Source organism: Penicillium chermesinum, assembly GCF_028974085.1.
Source record: "Penicillium chermesinum strain IBT 19713 chromosome Unknown utg000002l:1.0-5270490.0:1.0-5274688.0, whole genome shotgun sequence".
Lineage (NCBI taxonomy): Eukaryota > Fungi > Ascomycota > Eurotiomycetes > Eurotiales > Aspergillaceae > Penicillium > Penicillium chermesinum.
The window spans coordinates 1,454,800-1,467,363 of NW_026695312.1; the positions used below are offsets into that span (position 1 = coordinate 1,454,800).

The 12,564-nt window shown below is 52.5% G+C and overlaps 5 protein-coding genes across 5 annotated transcripts; 3 read left to right on the forward strand and 2 right to left on the reverse strand.

The window, feature by feature from the left end:
* Positions 1–714: 714 nt before the first annotated feature.
* On the forward strand, positions 715–1,239 carry N7468_001351 (bZIP transcription factor JlbA/IDI-4; the record flags this gene model as incomplete). The annotated part of the gene is made up of 2 exons (XM_058470648.1): positions 715–880; positions 938–1,239. The coding sequence occupies 2 exons, from the start codon at positions 715–717 to the stop codon at positions 1,237–1,239; spliced, it is 468 nt and encodes a 155-aa protein (XP_058333789.1).
* Positions 1,240–2,777: 1,538 nt separating this feature from the next.
* Positions 2,778–5,893, forward strand: N7468_001352 (uncharacterized protein; the record flags this gene model as incomplete). Its single annotated transcript, XM_058470649.1, has 5 exons — positions 2,778–3,405; positions 3,490–3,786; positions 4,514–5,173; positions 5,243–5,562; positions 5,612–5,893. The coding sequence occupies 5 exons, from the start codon at positions 2,778–2,780 to the stop codon at positions 5,891–5,893; spliced, it is 2,187 nt and encodes a 728-aa protein (XP_058333790.1).
* Positions 5,894–6,674: 781 nt separating this feature from the next.
* On the forward strand, positions 6,675–8,143 carry N7468_001353 (putative sister chromatid cohesion protein Dcc1; the record flags this gene model as incomplete). The annotated part of the gene is made up of 3 exons (XM_058470650.1): positions 6,675–6,886; positions 7,008–7,747; positions 7,815–8,143. The coding sequence occupies 3 exons, from the start codon at positions 6,675–6,677 to the stop codon at positions 8,141–8,143; spliced, it is 1,281 nt and encodes a 426-aa protein (XP_058333791.1).
* A 158-nt stretch (positions 8,144–8,301) lies between these two features.
* On the reverse strand, positions 8,302–9,460 carry N7468_001354 (uncharacterized protein; the record flags this gene model as incomplete). Its single annotated transcript, XM_058470651.1, has 3 exons — positions 8,302–8,749; positions 8,815–9,101; positions 9,140–9,460. 3 exons carry the CDS (start codon positions 9,458–9,460, stop codon positions 8,302–8,304), a joined length of 1,056 nt encoding a protein of 351 aa, XP_058333792.1.
* Positions 9,461–11,534: 2,074 nt separating this feature from the next.
* N7468_001355 (putative mitotic spindle checkpoint protein (Mad2B)) lies at positions 11,535–12,359 on the reverse strand (the record flags this gene model as incomplete). The annotated part of the gene is made up of 1 exon (XM_058470652.1): positions 11,535–12,359. The coding sequence occupies one exon, from the start codon at positions 12,357–12,359 to the stop codon at positions 11,535–11,537; it is 825 nt and encodes a 274-aa protein (XP_058333793.1).
* Between the last annotated feature and the right edge of the window lie 205 nt (positions 12,360–12,564).

Here is a 12,564-nt window from a genome sequence, read left to right on the forward strand (position 1 = left end):
CCTACACAGCCCCTCAAAAGGGTAGCCGACGTGCTGCTTTGCAACTCCAGATGAGCGATTGCTGGGTCTAATGCCTAAACGGCCAAGTGCAGGCGAAGCCAATACTATGATTGGACAATGGCAACGCACTAAAATGAGTCACGATGAGTCTTGGGGGCCAATGCTCAGCCAGACCAATAGGAGGCGCCGCCCGTGCAGGAGGCGTGGGGGCCCCGGCGGCCTGGCCCTCCAGGCGTGAAAAGCGCGATGCCTGGGGGTTTAAAACCAGTGAGGCTCCCCATTTCCCTTTCTCTCCTGTAGGACACTCCGTTCCCGAGTCCTCAGTTGTCCCTGTTAGGACACCAAGCGACCGTTCTAATTAAAATCGTCAGCCTACGGGCCTACTGAGGCCCGTCTAAACTATCTCTTTATGCAGATCTGCGCTTGCACCAACAGCACAGCAAAGATGCAGTCACAATTCGAGTTCTGGAAGCCATCTCAACGACGGTCCGCAGCAAACACCCCACGGGCCATTGTCGGGGTATTCACCATGGCTTAATTCCCATGCCCATTCACATTCTCACGATCATACCGTCTCGTTCTTAGACCCGCGGGGCTCGTTCCCTTCGGCGTCCCCTCTTATTCACGATGCCTTCACGCAAGACCCTGATTTCTGGGCCTCTCCCGGCAATATGCCTTTTCCTGATACCGACTGGAATATCCTATCTCTCGAGGATGCCGCGCCGTTCCTGGCTGGGTTCGACGGTGCCGATTTCGACATCGTCAACGATCCGGGTTACGGCGTGGCATCCACCACCTTTCTCTTCTCTTTCGGATTCCGGATCCTATGAGCTCCCGGCGATCCCTCCTTCGGCCGTTGCTAGTTCTGCAAACTCGCAAGGTATGGCGTCTTCTCGGTGATGATGACTCGGGGGGCTACGACTAATTAGTTCAACAGACGGACGTTCTTACTCCAATGCTTCCCCTGCGTCTCAAATCCCAACCTCTGTCTCCAATTCGCCTGCAACTTCGCAGGGCGATGATGTCTTGAGTCGTGTTGATGCGTCGCGCGTTGAAAAACGCAGGCTGAATACACTCGCGGCTCGGCGATGTCGCCAGAGACGGGTCGACCGTTTGAAGAGCGTGGAGGATGAATTGGAACTCGTCCGAAAAGAGCGTGATGAACTAAGACTTCGGGTATCGAAGTTGGAGGGGGAAACCGAGGCTTTGAGGGGTCTTCTCTCCCGAGGCCGGAACTGATTGTCCGTTGCCTTCATCATGGCAGCATTTGGAATTCGAAAGTCAGAGCCGGTCTCTTTTTTTATGAATATAATTTTTTTTTTCTATCGTGATTAGATCTCGGGCAACGATCGTGCAACTTCTACCCATTAAACGGTCAAAACATGGTCAAAACTACCTCATTTCAGACCAGCCTGGCTGTGAGCGTAGCTTTACCCCACAGATTCGCGGGGCTGCTTCGCCGGCGTTCGGGTCTACAATTGGGGAGCTCCACCTACAAGGATGTTCTGCTCTTTCGGCCATTATTTCTGTCATCTTGTAATTCGGACTACTTGTGCCATAAGCCCCCTGCACGGTTTGCCTTTCAATCCATTTTTTATTCCAACTATTCAAATCTATTTACCCGAGCCTTCGAACTATATCCATGTCTCTCTCCGGAAAGCTCCGGCTGACTTGTGACCTCTCAATTTACTCCTGTGTGAAAAGTATATTACTGGATCTTTAGTGTATATAGATGAGGACGGTGGAGCGGCTATGGATGCAATTTTGTCGGAAAGACTCCCCACGTATCAAGACCGGTTTAAAAAATCCCCATGTCACTATTCTGAAGGAAAGCTCACACAACAGCCTATGATAAATAGCAAGATCCGGATGGACGAAGTGGGCGATGGACGAGAATTCAAGCTACTCATCTCCGAAAAAGATAAGAATGAGGGTCATGGGTTCGATGCGGACTGAGCGGATTCGTCTGAGCATTGATCTTTCCTAGTATTCCACAAGTCCGAAAGTTCAGCTTTCAAACAGTTCTTCAAGTTTTCCGCCATGTCCACCAGTTCGTATCCACAAGATCGGTACAGCTCCAGTGCGTGGGGCAAGCTATCGGATTCTAGCGCATTCCCTTTCTCTGGACAACGGCCAAGATCGGGTCGAGCCCATTTGCGGGAAGATCCGAACTAGTTTAGACCAATTGATGTGTTAAACTTAGTGGTGGCGGCTCGCGAACTACGCAGTAAACAGCATTGGAGTGCGCGCCCAGCCTTCCACAGCCCCGAGAAGACATGAACAGACCAGCAGAGCTGTACTCCATATCAGCTAATTACTTAACATTCTGAGCTGATTTCAGCTTGTATTCACTTCGAAGTCTGTTGATTGCACGACCAGAAATCGGATTCTCCGGCGCTACGCGGCACTAAAGCACAAGGAGCCGCAGACTGTGTGGCTGCATCTGATTGCTCCGTTTTCTTAGTTAAAGACCCCTGTCAAAAATGAGACACATCCATGGCTGACTTGTCGCCAAGTGTTGGGTCCAAATGCCGGCACTACTGGCCCCGAGGGCGTAAAATAGTGTTTGGCTGGTCGATTCTTCCTTTCACATTTCTTTTTGCCATCAGCCCTTTCATCCTAAGCCCCACCTTGCCGACGAGTCGAACCCCTTGTCGTTGATATACTAGTCCTCTATAACTTCTATTTGAAACCGGCGATAGCCTATTCGACCCAGACTTGGCCGTTCTTTTGGCTTCCTCCTGCATACCCATCGGCGGTAGTGCTGCACAGTGGACATGGGTAGGGCACTAATAGGGACCGTTATTATTACTGGGGGAAACGGCGTGCTAAGTGCAGAGATCGCTACTGCAATCGCCCGTACCCGGCCCTTTGTCCACCTTCTTTTGGCAGTCCGAGATGTGCGAGGAGAGGTTGTCCAAAGCCTCAAGGACCGAATCCGCGTGATCGGACCTCGATCGATGGAGTTCATTAGTCTCGACCCAACAGATGTGCAATCAGTGACCGGTTTCTGCCAGCACACTGTGGACCGGATTCGACACAAAGAGATCCCTCCAATAATTACCCTGATCTATACAGACGCCTTGGTCTCATACACTGTCGATGAGCTGACGCAAGATGGCTATGACCCGGTCTACCAGACCAACTGCGTTACGCCATTCTTTTTGACGGTTGGCCTACTCGAGGGATTCCGTTGCGGTGGCGAACATACCGAAGGGGCCAAAGTGATCACTATTGGAAGCTCAGCAGCACTATCTGGGCGTATGCATTACTTCGATCACCACCAAGGCCGGGACGAAAGGCCTCCCGGCACTTCTTTGAGTACGCGCGAAGGTCAAGCTCGGTTTGCCAGCAGCAAATTGATTGGGAGTGTTGCGCTGTATGCACTGCGACGAAGTCTGGCCAGTGTAAGTTCCATCTTCATGTTTCACAGCGTAGGACAGGCTGTCTGCGACACATGAACGCTGACGTTGGTTTTTGCTAAACCAGACGGGAAACATCTCCCTCGACATCTTAACCCTGGATCCTGGAAATATTGGAGAAAACCCTCGGAGTCCGATGTCTGTCCGAGCTGGACTGCGGCCGATCTTCCGCCGGGTCTCCCACGTTCTAAGAAAGCGGCCAAGGTGATCGCCCAAGTAGCATTCCAGGCAGTGGGGATGCGACCGAGAGAGCGGTATATGATCAGGGACAAGAACTATGAGGCCGGATCCGTGCTGAAGCCGTTACAGGATGGAGCACAGACGGGGGCACTATTGGCCCAGATGCTCCAACGATTGGAAGTCAGTGCCAAGAAACTCCCAGGGACCCAAGATCGACATCCAGCCCGCGCCCGCGCCCGCTGACGTGGTAGGAAACTTGTCATGCAATTGTCGAAATGCATTGGGACTGGGCAATGTAAGTATTGTATAGAATAGCAATTGAGTCTAACATAGCCATAATTAAAACCAGCGAATGAAGAAAAATCAGATTAGATTTGAAAAAATCTCCGTATAAGGGAACGCAAGCGGCGTCCCGCATCGGGACGGATCCAGAAGGGCGAAACAACTCCAGGACTGATTCCTCCCTGCTACCCTCCTCATCAACCCGCATTCCATCTTGATCGTCTTGGGCCAATCGTCGGTCTTTCAATCCTGATCGGTCAGGGCCGTTCAACATCCTTGACACCTTCAACCCAGCTTGACAGCTCAACCGTCCGCTGACTCCGGGCAGCCTCAGGCCTTTTCGAGATTAGACCCGGGCCTTATCAGTGCAGTAGCGCACCAGACGGTCTCAGCAAGCCAACAAACTCAATGCTGGGAGCCTCTTCGCGATGAATCGGCACGTCCTTGAAAAGGCCCAAGCCGCCTACCCTCGAGGGCCCAGTGGTTTCTCGATCTCTCCCAACCGGTATACGCCCTTTTATCACATGCTCTGCAGATGATCACAATGCGTCATCGCAGAGATCTTGCCCGTTAACACGGAACTAACAGGGAAAATAAACCAAGTAGCTTCCAACCTCGATCCCAACCAGCTTTCCGGCGTCGTCGCCAGCTATTTCAACGTCTCGTCCTCGTCTGCGGCGTATCCCTCCTTCTGATCATCTTCCTCTTCCCATCATGGCGCGCCGCGCTCCTCCCAACCCTCTCCCTGGGCCTCTTCCACCCATCCGTCGACCTCCAACTCCAAACAGTTCGCTACTATGATCTGTCCGATGTCCAGGGCACAGCGAAGGGCTGGGAACGCGGAGAGCGTGTCCTCATGCTCACCCCGCTGCGCGACGCCTCCTCTCACCTCCCTATGTTCTTCTCCCATCTCCGAAACCTCACATACCCGCACAACCTCATTGACCTGGCCTTCCTGGTATCTGATTCGCGGGACGACACGCTGAGCATGCTCTCGCGTATGCTGATGGAGGTGCAGAACGATCCGGATCCTAAAATGAGCTTTGGCGAGGTCTCCGTCATCCAGAAGGATTTCGGGCAGAAGGTCCAGCAGGACGTGGAGAGCCGTCATGGTTTCCAGGCACAGGCTAGCCGCCGGAAGCTGATGGCGCAGGCGAGAAATTGGCTGCTGAGTGCGACGCTGCGGCCGACGCATAGCTGGGTTTACTGGAGAGATGCGGATGTGCAGACGGCGCCCACGACAATTATTGAAGATTTAATGGCACACGATAAAGATGTTACGGTTCCAAGTATGTGGTGTCCTCGACTGACTCCTTGCAGGGTTTATTTTGGGTGATGAGATGGCTAATTGGGATCAGATGTCTGGCGTCCGCTTCCGGACTGGCTGGGAGGAGAACAGCCTTACGATCTGAACTCGTGGCAGGAGTCCGATAGCGCGCTGGAGCTCGCAGATACCCTAGATGAAGACGCTGTGATCGTGGAAGGGTACGCCGAGTATGCAACGTGGCGCCCTCATCTCGCATATCTGCGCGACCCCTACGGCGATCCGGACATGGAGATGGAGCTGGATGGCATTGGCGGTGTCAGTATTCTGGCAAAGGCCAAGGTCTTCCGCTCCGGCGTTCATTTCCCGGCCTTCAGCTTTGAGAAACATGCTGAAACAGAGGGCTTCGGCAAGGTAAGGATCCCACAGTCCACTGGAAGCTACAGGAACTAAGAAGTACTAGATGGCCAAGCGTATGAAGTATTCCGTGATTGGACTTCCCCACTACGTTATCTGGCATTTATACGAGCCTAGCGTGGATGATCTACGCCATATGGAAGAGATGGAGCTGGAAAAGCAGGCTCACGAGCGTGAAGAGAAGGAGCAGAAACTGGCCGCGCAGAAAGAGAAAAACCAATCACCACCCCAGAAGGTGGTCGATAGCGAGTCCTCGAAAGGGTCAGACGAGGGGCCCTTTGCTCAGCCCGTGAAAAACCCCGCGAAGGGTTTCTCCAATGAGGACTAATGATAACAACGAATCTACCGCTCAAGTAGTGCGCCTTCATTTGGAGCCGGGCTAGCCCAAGCGACCGCATCATGGAAGTATCCAGCTGGGCTGGATTCAATGCCTCTCAGTACGCCTCCGGGTAATGCTGGCTGGCTGAGAAGCCCTAGGGGGACTCACATCGCGCACGAAACGTCGAGTGTTCAGCACATACTGGATTGCTCCTGTTTGAACCAGGGTTCTCTGGTTTTATCTTTCTTTTCATTCTGTTATGTATATTTTCTTCGTTTTTAATGCCGGCCTCCTTCCTGGGAATTAGAAAGCATACTAGAAGGCGTGGAACAGGAGTAACAGTGTGATTCTGAATGGGAGTTCTTTCCCGATCAATCAATTGGCTATTTCATGAATATCTACAAGGATACTCCCAAAGGGCTCAAGCGAATATCTGGTTCGCGTAGCAGAGACAGATGAAGCTAGAAACTTCGGGGATCCAAAAATACAGTAGCTATAATCAACATATGCTTGGCTTAAGTCGAGTTTTGTGAATAGGAGCGAAGGCTGGAAGCCAACCATACTGAAAAGTCGGACCTGGTGGATGCGAATCGCTTTCTGGTGAAAGCCGACCGTACGCTGGTGATATTATCTACTTTCTGGTGGCCCGGGGTTCTATGCCCTTTTCAGCTGGAGGAAGCCGACAAATTCATTGTTTTACCGCGTCTTTTCCGCCCCTTTCAGAGGATCCTAAGATCATTCTTCTCGAGATTGATCCACAGCGGTCCGTATAGATCCAGTCCATTAAACGATGGTCCGTGCACAGATCGCGTCCGCGTCGCTGGTTTCCCGCGTTGTTCGCCGACAATTCCAGGATCGTAATGAACATCAGGCTTCCGTTCCAATGGCGACCCAAGACTCACGAGGCATCTTATTCACACACACCCAGCCACAGCAGGGGTTTCGACTGCTAGAAATCCCGCCAGAACTAGAAGCCCTTCTTACGTCCAAAGACCCACCAGTGTAAGTCAGGACAATTACACAGTGGCACGGCTTTCCCAAGTTTCCAATTCCCGCCGGCCGCTCGTCACATTAACACAGAATGCAAGAGGAATGGACCAGTGGCTCACCTGATTGAACATAGACTCGAACTCAAGTCCCCCTCCGCGGCACTCGCCCTCGCCGTAAAAGATCCGGCCGCGCAAGAATACGTCAATCTGTGCACCGCGACACAGACCTATCGCATCCGCCAAGTCCAGTCCTCCAATTCCCTCCACATTCTCCGCCCCAGCCACGGCGAGATATCACAAGCAGATATCAAAGTCGTCGAGGAGGAAGCCGGCGAAAGCGGGGCATTGAATCTGCCCGACGAAGCCGTCACTGCGATTGCAAAATGCGGGTCAACACTGGAGCTACACATGCCGCCGGGCGGGCTTTCGGCAATTCCCTTCCTGGAAAAGAGTTTACGGCTGTATGACCCGCGCGGTGACGACGATGGGGACGTCAGTATGGATGAGGGGGTGGTGACTCGAGTCCTGTTGACGAGGTCAATGCGAGGAAACGAGTTTGTACCGATATTCCTGATGTCTGCGGCGCAGTGTGATGAGGGGTGGACGGAGTTATGTGCCTTTGTGGATGGGAAGACCGAACTCTCGTGCTGGAGGCCTTCGGCGCGGGTGCGATTGCGGGTTTGGAGACGGCTGACTGAAGGTGCTCTGCTGCAGGGAATTGACTTGGAGAAGCAGTTTCTTGTTGGGGATTTGTGGAAGTCAGTTTTGGATGATGATGATTCTGATCCTCCATTCCCACGAGCGCTCCTGGAAGCCGTGGTAAGGAAGTTGTGCAAAGCGGACGAGCGACCGCCATTGGACGATGCAATGAAATGTACGTTGGTCGAGAGAGACATGCACTACAATCGCTTGAGGCTAATACGTGGTTTGGACGCATCTAGGGGCCAGCTTTGATAAGGCAGAGTGTTCGCGTTGGGTTGGAGAGACCCATCTTGCTGCGACAGCTCCCACGGTCTCGTCAGCCATCGGGCGAAGTGAATTCCTCCGGGCTTGGAAAGACTGCCTTCCCGAGTCATGGCGAGATGAGGCTGCGCTGTCGAAGCTGCAGAATGGCATATACCAAAGCCCGGATCCTACGACCATATGTTTTGTGGAGCCTTCTCAACGGCAAGCAAGCAGTGAAACTTCAACTGCAAAGCCAGCTGCAAATGCCAATGCCAAAAATACCCGGAACTGGCATGAATTGCTTAAAAATCAAAAGCGCCAATAAGAATGGGCTCTCATCTATGGATATCAGGGCACATGGCCTCCCAGCGCTCAATCCGAGCTTGGCAATATGTATGTGTAGTAAAAAGGTGGCATGACAATGCGAGCAAAACAAAAGAGGCCCCCATATCAACTCCAAGAAAAAGCAAAATGGAAGAGGTATTAGCACCATGTGTACTTCTCGTTCAAGATCCACTCCACATCCTCGCCAAATCCTTGCTCTGCGCCAGTCCAGCGCAAACAAGGAATGCTATCCTTCTCACGGTGTACCACCTCGGCCCCGGGTTCGAGGATCTTGACGGCCTTTTCCTCCAAAGGCTCAGGGTTCCAAAATTCAATCTTCGCCATGTTCCATGCATGTGCCTCGAATTGCGCCTGTCGCAGGATACCAACCATAGCCTCGACCAATGCCTCCTCTTCCTCGGCCGAACTAGGGTCGTCGTACACCCAACGAAGGATGTACAGCACATTCTCCTTGGGCGTGCCACCAAACGTCCGAGTCCAGGTAGCATAGACCCGCGCCTGGTCGTTCCCAGCCCCCTTCACCACTGGCGGCTCATGGCTAGGTAGCAGTCGCTCCGCAAAAAACTCCTCCTCGCCCAATGCCATACTAAGTGATCAAAGTCAGGCAAGATGGCAACCTTCGCCCCAGGCTTCGCCTGCGACTCCACGCACATCCTCCCACCAAGCTTCACAAACACCGCCTCATTGCACATGAATTTCTCCACGTCTCTCGCCTTCAACGCCCTCGTCTGCGCGCCCACCCCATTCCCTGCCTCCCGAGCCACAGGCTTCAGCGTCATATGCGCCGCCGGGAAAGGCTTCCACCCAAACTGCGCGTAGAATTTCTTCCCGATATCAGAGTACAGCACCGTAAACAGCACGCGTTGCCTCTTCTCGCCCTCCACCTTCCAGCTCTCCAACCGCACGCTTAGCTCCTCCATCATGCGCTTCGCGTAGCCCTTCCCCGGAACTCCGGCCGGCAGTACACGCTACCTACGCCATACGACACCAGCTGCTCAACCGCCCCGTCATACGCAAGGAGCGCTTTCTTCCGGTACGATTCGCATGAGGACAGGATCGTGCGCTCGTTCTCGGGCTCGTCCTTCTGCACCAGGATCCAGCATGTGAGGCCGCCGCGAGTGAGCCGCTGGGAGGCGAGGTGGTGCTCGCGCGCGATGTAGGTGTCAATGTCTAGGGGTCCTTTCCAGGCGACGCTGTTCAGTTTCAAGCATTTGATGTGTTCGGCGGGGGTCGCGGGGACCAGGATAAGGTCTGGCGAGTCGCCGGGTGGGAGGGCCGTGACGTCCGCTGCGATCATGGTGGGAGAATTTGATCCCTGCAGAGCTGGAGGGAAGTAGAATGCGTGGTTGGGCCTGAGGAAAAGGACAGTTTGGGGAATTGCCCCTGGGGTGTTCAATCGGCGATAAGAGAGATAAAGATAGGGTGTATGCGCGGGGGAAGCCTTGAAACGGTTTCAAGAGAAAAAGGGCGCGTGGAAGATATTGGGAATTAAAAAAAAAGAAAGAAAAAAGAAATCGAAACCGATCAATCCTAGAATCCGGGGGACTATAAGGTGGATTAAGAGCATTCGAACCACGGAAGCGAGAACCACGATAAATAGCATGAAGTCGGGGTCCCCATTGCAACGTTAAACCCTACACCCTATACGATTTCGTGCCACTGGTATCGTCAAGGTTCCCCCGCATCCCAGTCTCATGGTGATCGGGGCCGGCGTGATGAAAGCAATTTCTGTTTGTCACCCGGGCCGAGGACAAGCGAGGACAAGCGATCTCGATAACCTCGAGACTCGGGACTCTGGCTGGACTCTCGCTGGACTCTGGTTGGACTCTGGGTTGGACTCTTGGGCCTGTTGACGTAAGTGGGCTTGAGGCCCCGTCATGTGCTGGCCCCGGCCCCGGGGGTCAGCTGCGGGGTTATGTAAGTGGGCTCGGGGGCTCCAGGGCCCCAGGGCTCCCAGCGTCGATGGCATGAATCATGGTGTCTATCCACGGGACTCTATTTAGCCAAGGGGAATATTGGTTGTGTTGCGAGGTTCGTGGTCGGGTTGACCGGGCGCGGGCCCATTTGGATTGGTGACAGGTTCCAATCCCTGGGTGAAACGGGGGACTTTTGAGAATATTATTGGATATCTGTTAGTTCAAGTTCAAGGGTCAATGTCATTCTCTGCCAGTGCTCTACTAGAAATTCTCGGTTCTGTTTTCAAGTACTGAAGTCTGCACCGTGACATTATAAGCATCGCACTTGGCGCCCTGAAGCACCCCCCTAGATAACCTCAAATATGACTATGCCTCCCTGAGACTCCTAGTAACGCAGACCTACAAGCACTTACATACCGAACAGCACCTATTACTCATGTCCCTCCAACAACTTTACTTGCAAATCAGCCATAGGCTATTTGACCCTCTCCAACCTTGAAAAACGACCCGCGATATCAATTCCGAAGCCATGAACAGAAGCTTTGCAACATTACGGAATCAAGACGAGAACCACCCAGATCAAACAACGCTTACCATCGCGACAACGTCAGCACCAAAGAAAGAAGAAAAAGAGGAAGAGGAAGAAAATGAACGTGTAAAAAAGCTCGGAGGGCTCGAAACAGAAGGGGAAAATCCCGCAGGGCGATGATTAGGAGCTTGTTACTAGGTAATTGGATTGTGGCTAGAAGGGGATGGAAGAGAATCATGTAGTTGAGAGCGATTCAACAAAAGAGATGAAATGAAATACAGGGATAATGAGATGGTATGAGGGAAAGCCGGATCGCAGCAAGAAATAGATAATAAAAGGTCAGCGTCAAAAGATGCAAAAGATGACACAATATGATTGATAATCAAATAGCAAAATGTAGGGGATATAGAGTGAGGGGATATAGGTCCGTAAAGAGAAGGAGCGTCGTGAGAGGGTTAATTGTAGAGAGGAAAGAAAAGAAAAAAAAGGATAGGCGTAGGTAAAGAAAGAGATTGGGAGATGGGATGGTTTGGGGAGGGATAATAAGACCAAAGAGGTAGAAGAAAGAAAAAAGAAAAAAAAAAAAGGGAAAAGATATGAGAACCTGATCTATGTAAGTAAAATGCCATGCGAGTTCCAAAAAATCGTCCGCTCCCCATTTTATATATTTGCGCCACTTTCTTGCGGACGGCAATTCCTTAATTTCCTCGTCCATCATGTATGTTCGATCATTGGTCACGCTAAATCAAGAATGAGACTGAAGATGAGTGTGGACAGAAAACAAAAGGAGCAGCAATTCCTGACAGGCCGACACACGCACACACACCACACACGAGATAGAAAAGAAAAGAAAAGAAACAGAGTTCCTCGTTTTAAAACAGGAAATTTGGGTAGTTCAAGGTGGCTGCTCTGATTCCACCGGTTCGTTAAACTTCTGCCGTGCTTCCTCCACCCACAACTCCAAACGTAGTTCTCCAGCCTCGACGCGCCGTACTGGTACTGTTTTGGCGCGGCCATTCGAGGCCCGAGAGGCGGCTGTTGATGTTCGCCGTTGCGTACTTTGGAGACAGAGAAGGGGCGGTACATGATCGCAGATGTACCTTGCCAGGATCCGCGACGATCCACGTTTGTTCTTCTTTGGTGGTGCCTGCAGGAGGTAAGGCGTCCTCTCTCACCTCAATACAAACCGTAAAGCTGAATTCGTCATCTCGCGGTAGAGGAGTGAGGCGCGCACAGGCAGATGCGAGGCGAGCCAAGCAGGCCCGGAATTGTGACTCAAGGTCAACGGAGGTTGGAGCGGGGCCGCGGTCGGAGACGCCGGCTCCGGATGCATCTTCATCTCGGTCTTCGAATGTGGTGTTCACCTCTCCAGCGGGGGCCCTTGGGAAGCCCGATAGATCAAAGGCGTATCGTTCGAGGGGTTGATTTGTGCGGAGAGATGATATGATAATACTGACTGCGGTAATTGTGCCTTTTAAGATTTCTGTCCCGACTGCGATGGATACTTCATTGATATAGTCACACACTTTCGGGTGACGAGATTGTCGGACAGGGTAATTGTATGCCCGGACGGGGAGGAATGTCGCGCGCGGGTAGACGGAGCGGAGGAAGAGTATTTGATGGACCGACACGGTAAGGAAGCTGGTGAATGAGGCCGCTAGTGCCGACTGGTTGGTTGGCAGCGATCTGGTAGCGGGGATCGGGGCGGAAAAAGTGGTCATCGTGGTGGTACTGCTGGTCTCACTGGCCATCGGCATTGCCGGCGAACGATCCGGTATCGTTTCCACGGTAGAAATGATCTGGGCTGAGTCTCGAAGAATCTGATAGATGTTCCACCCTGAAGCTAATCATCGCTCTGCCTTTCTAAAGCCACCGGTCAACTTTTAGGAACCTTCAAAGGGCAGGGGGGTGTAGGTTTAGTATGTCGGGAAACACGAGAGGTATAAGCTTGGGGGG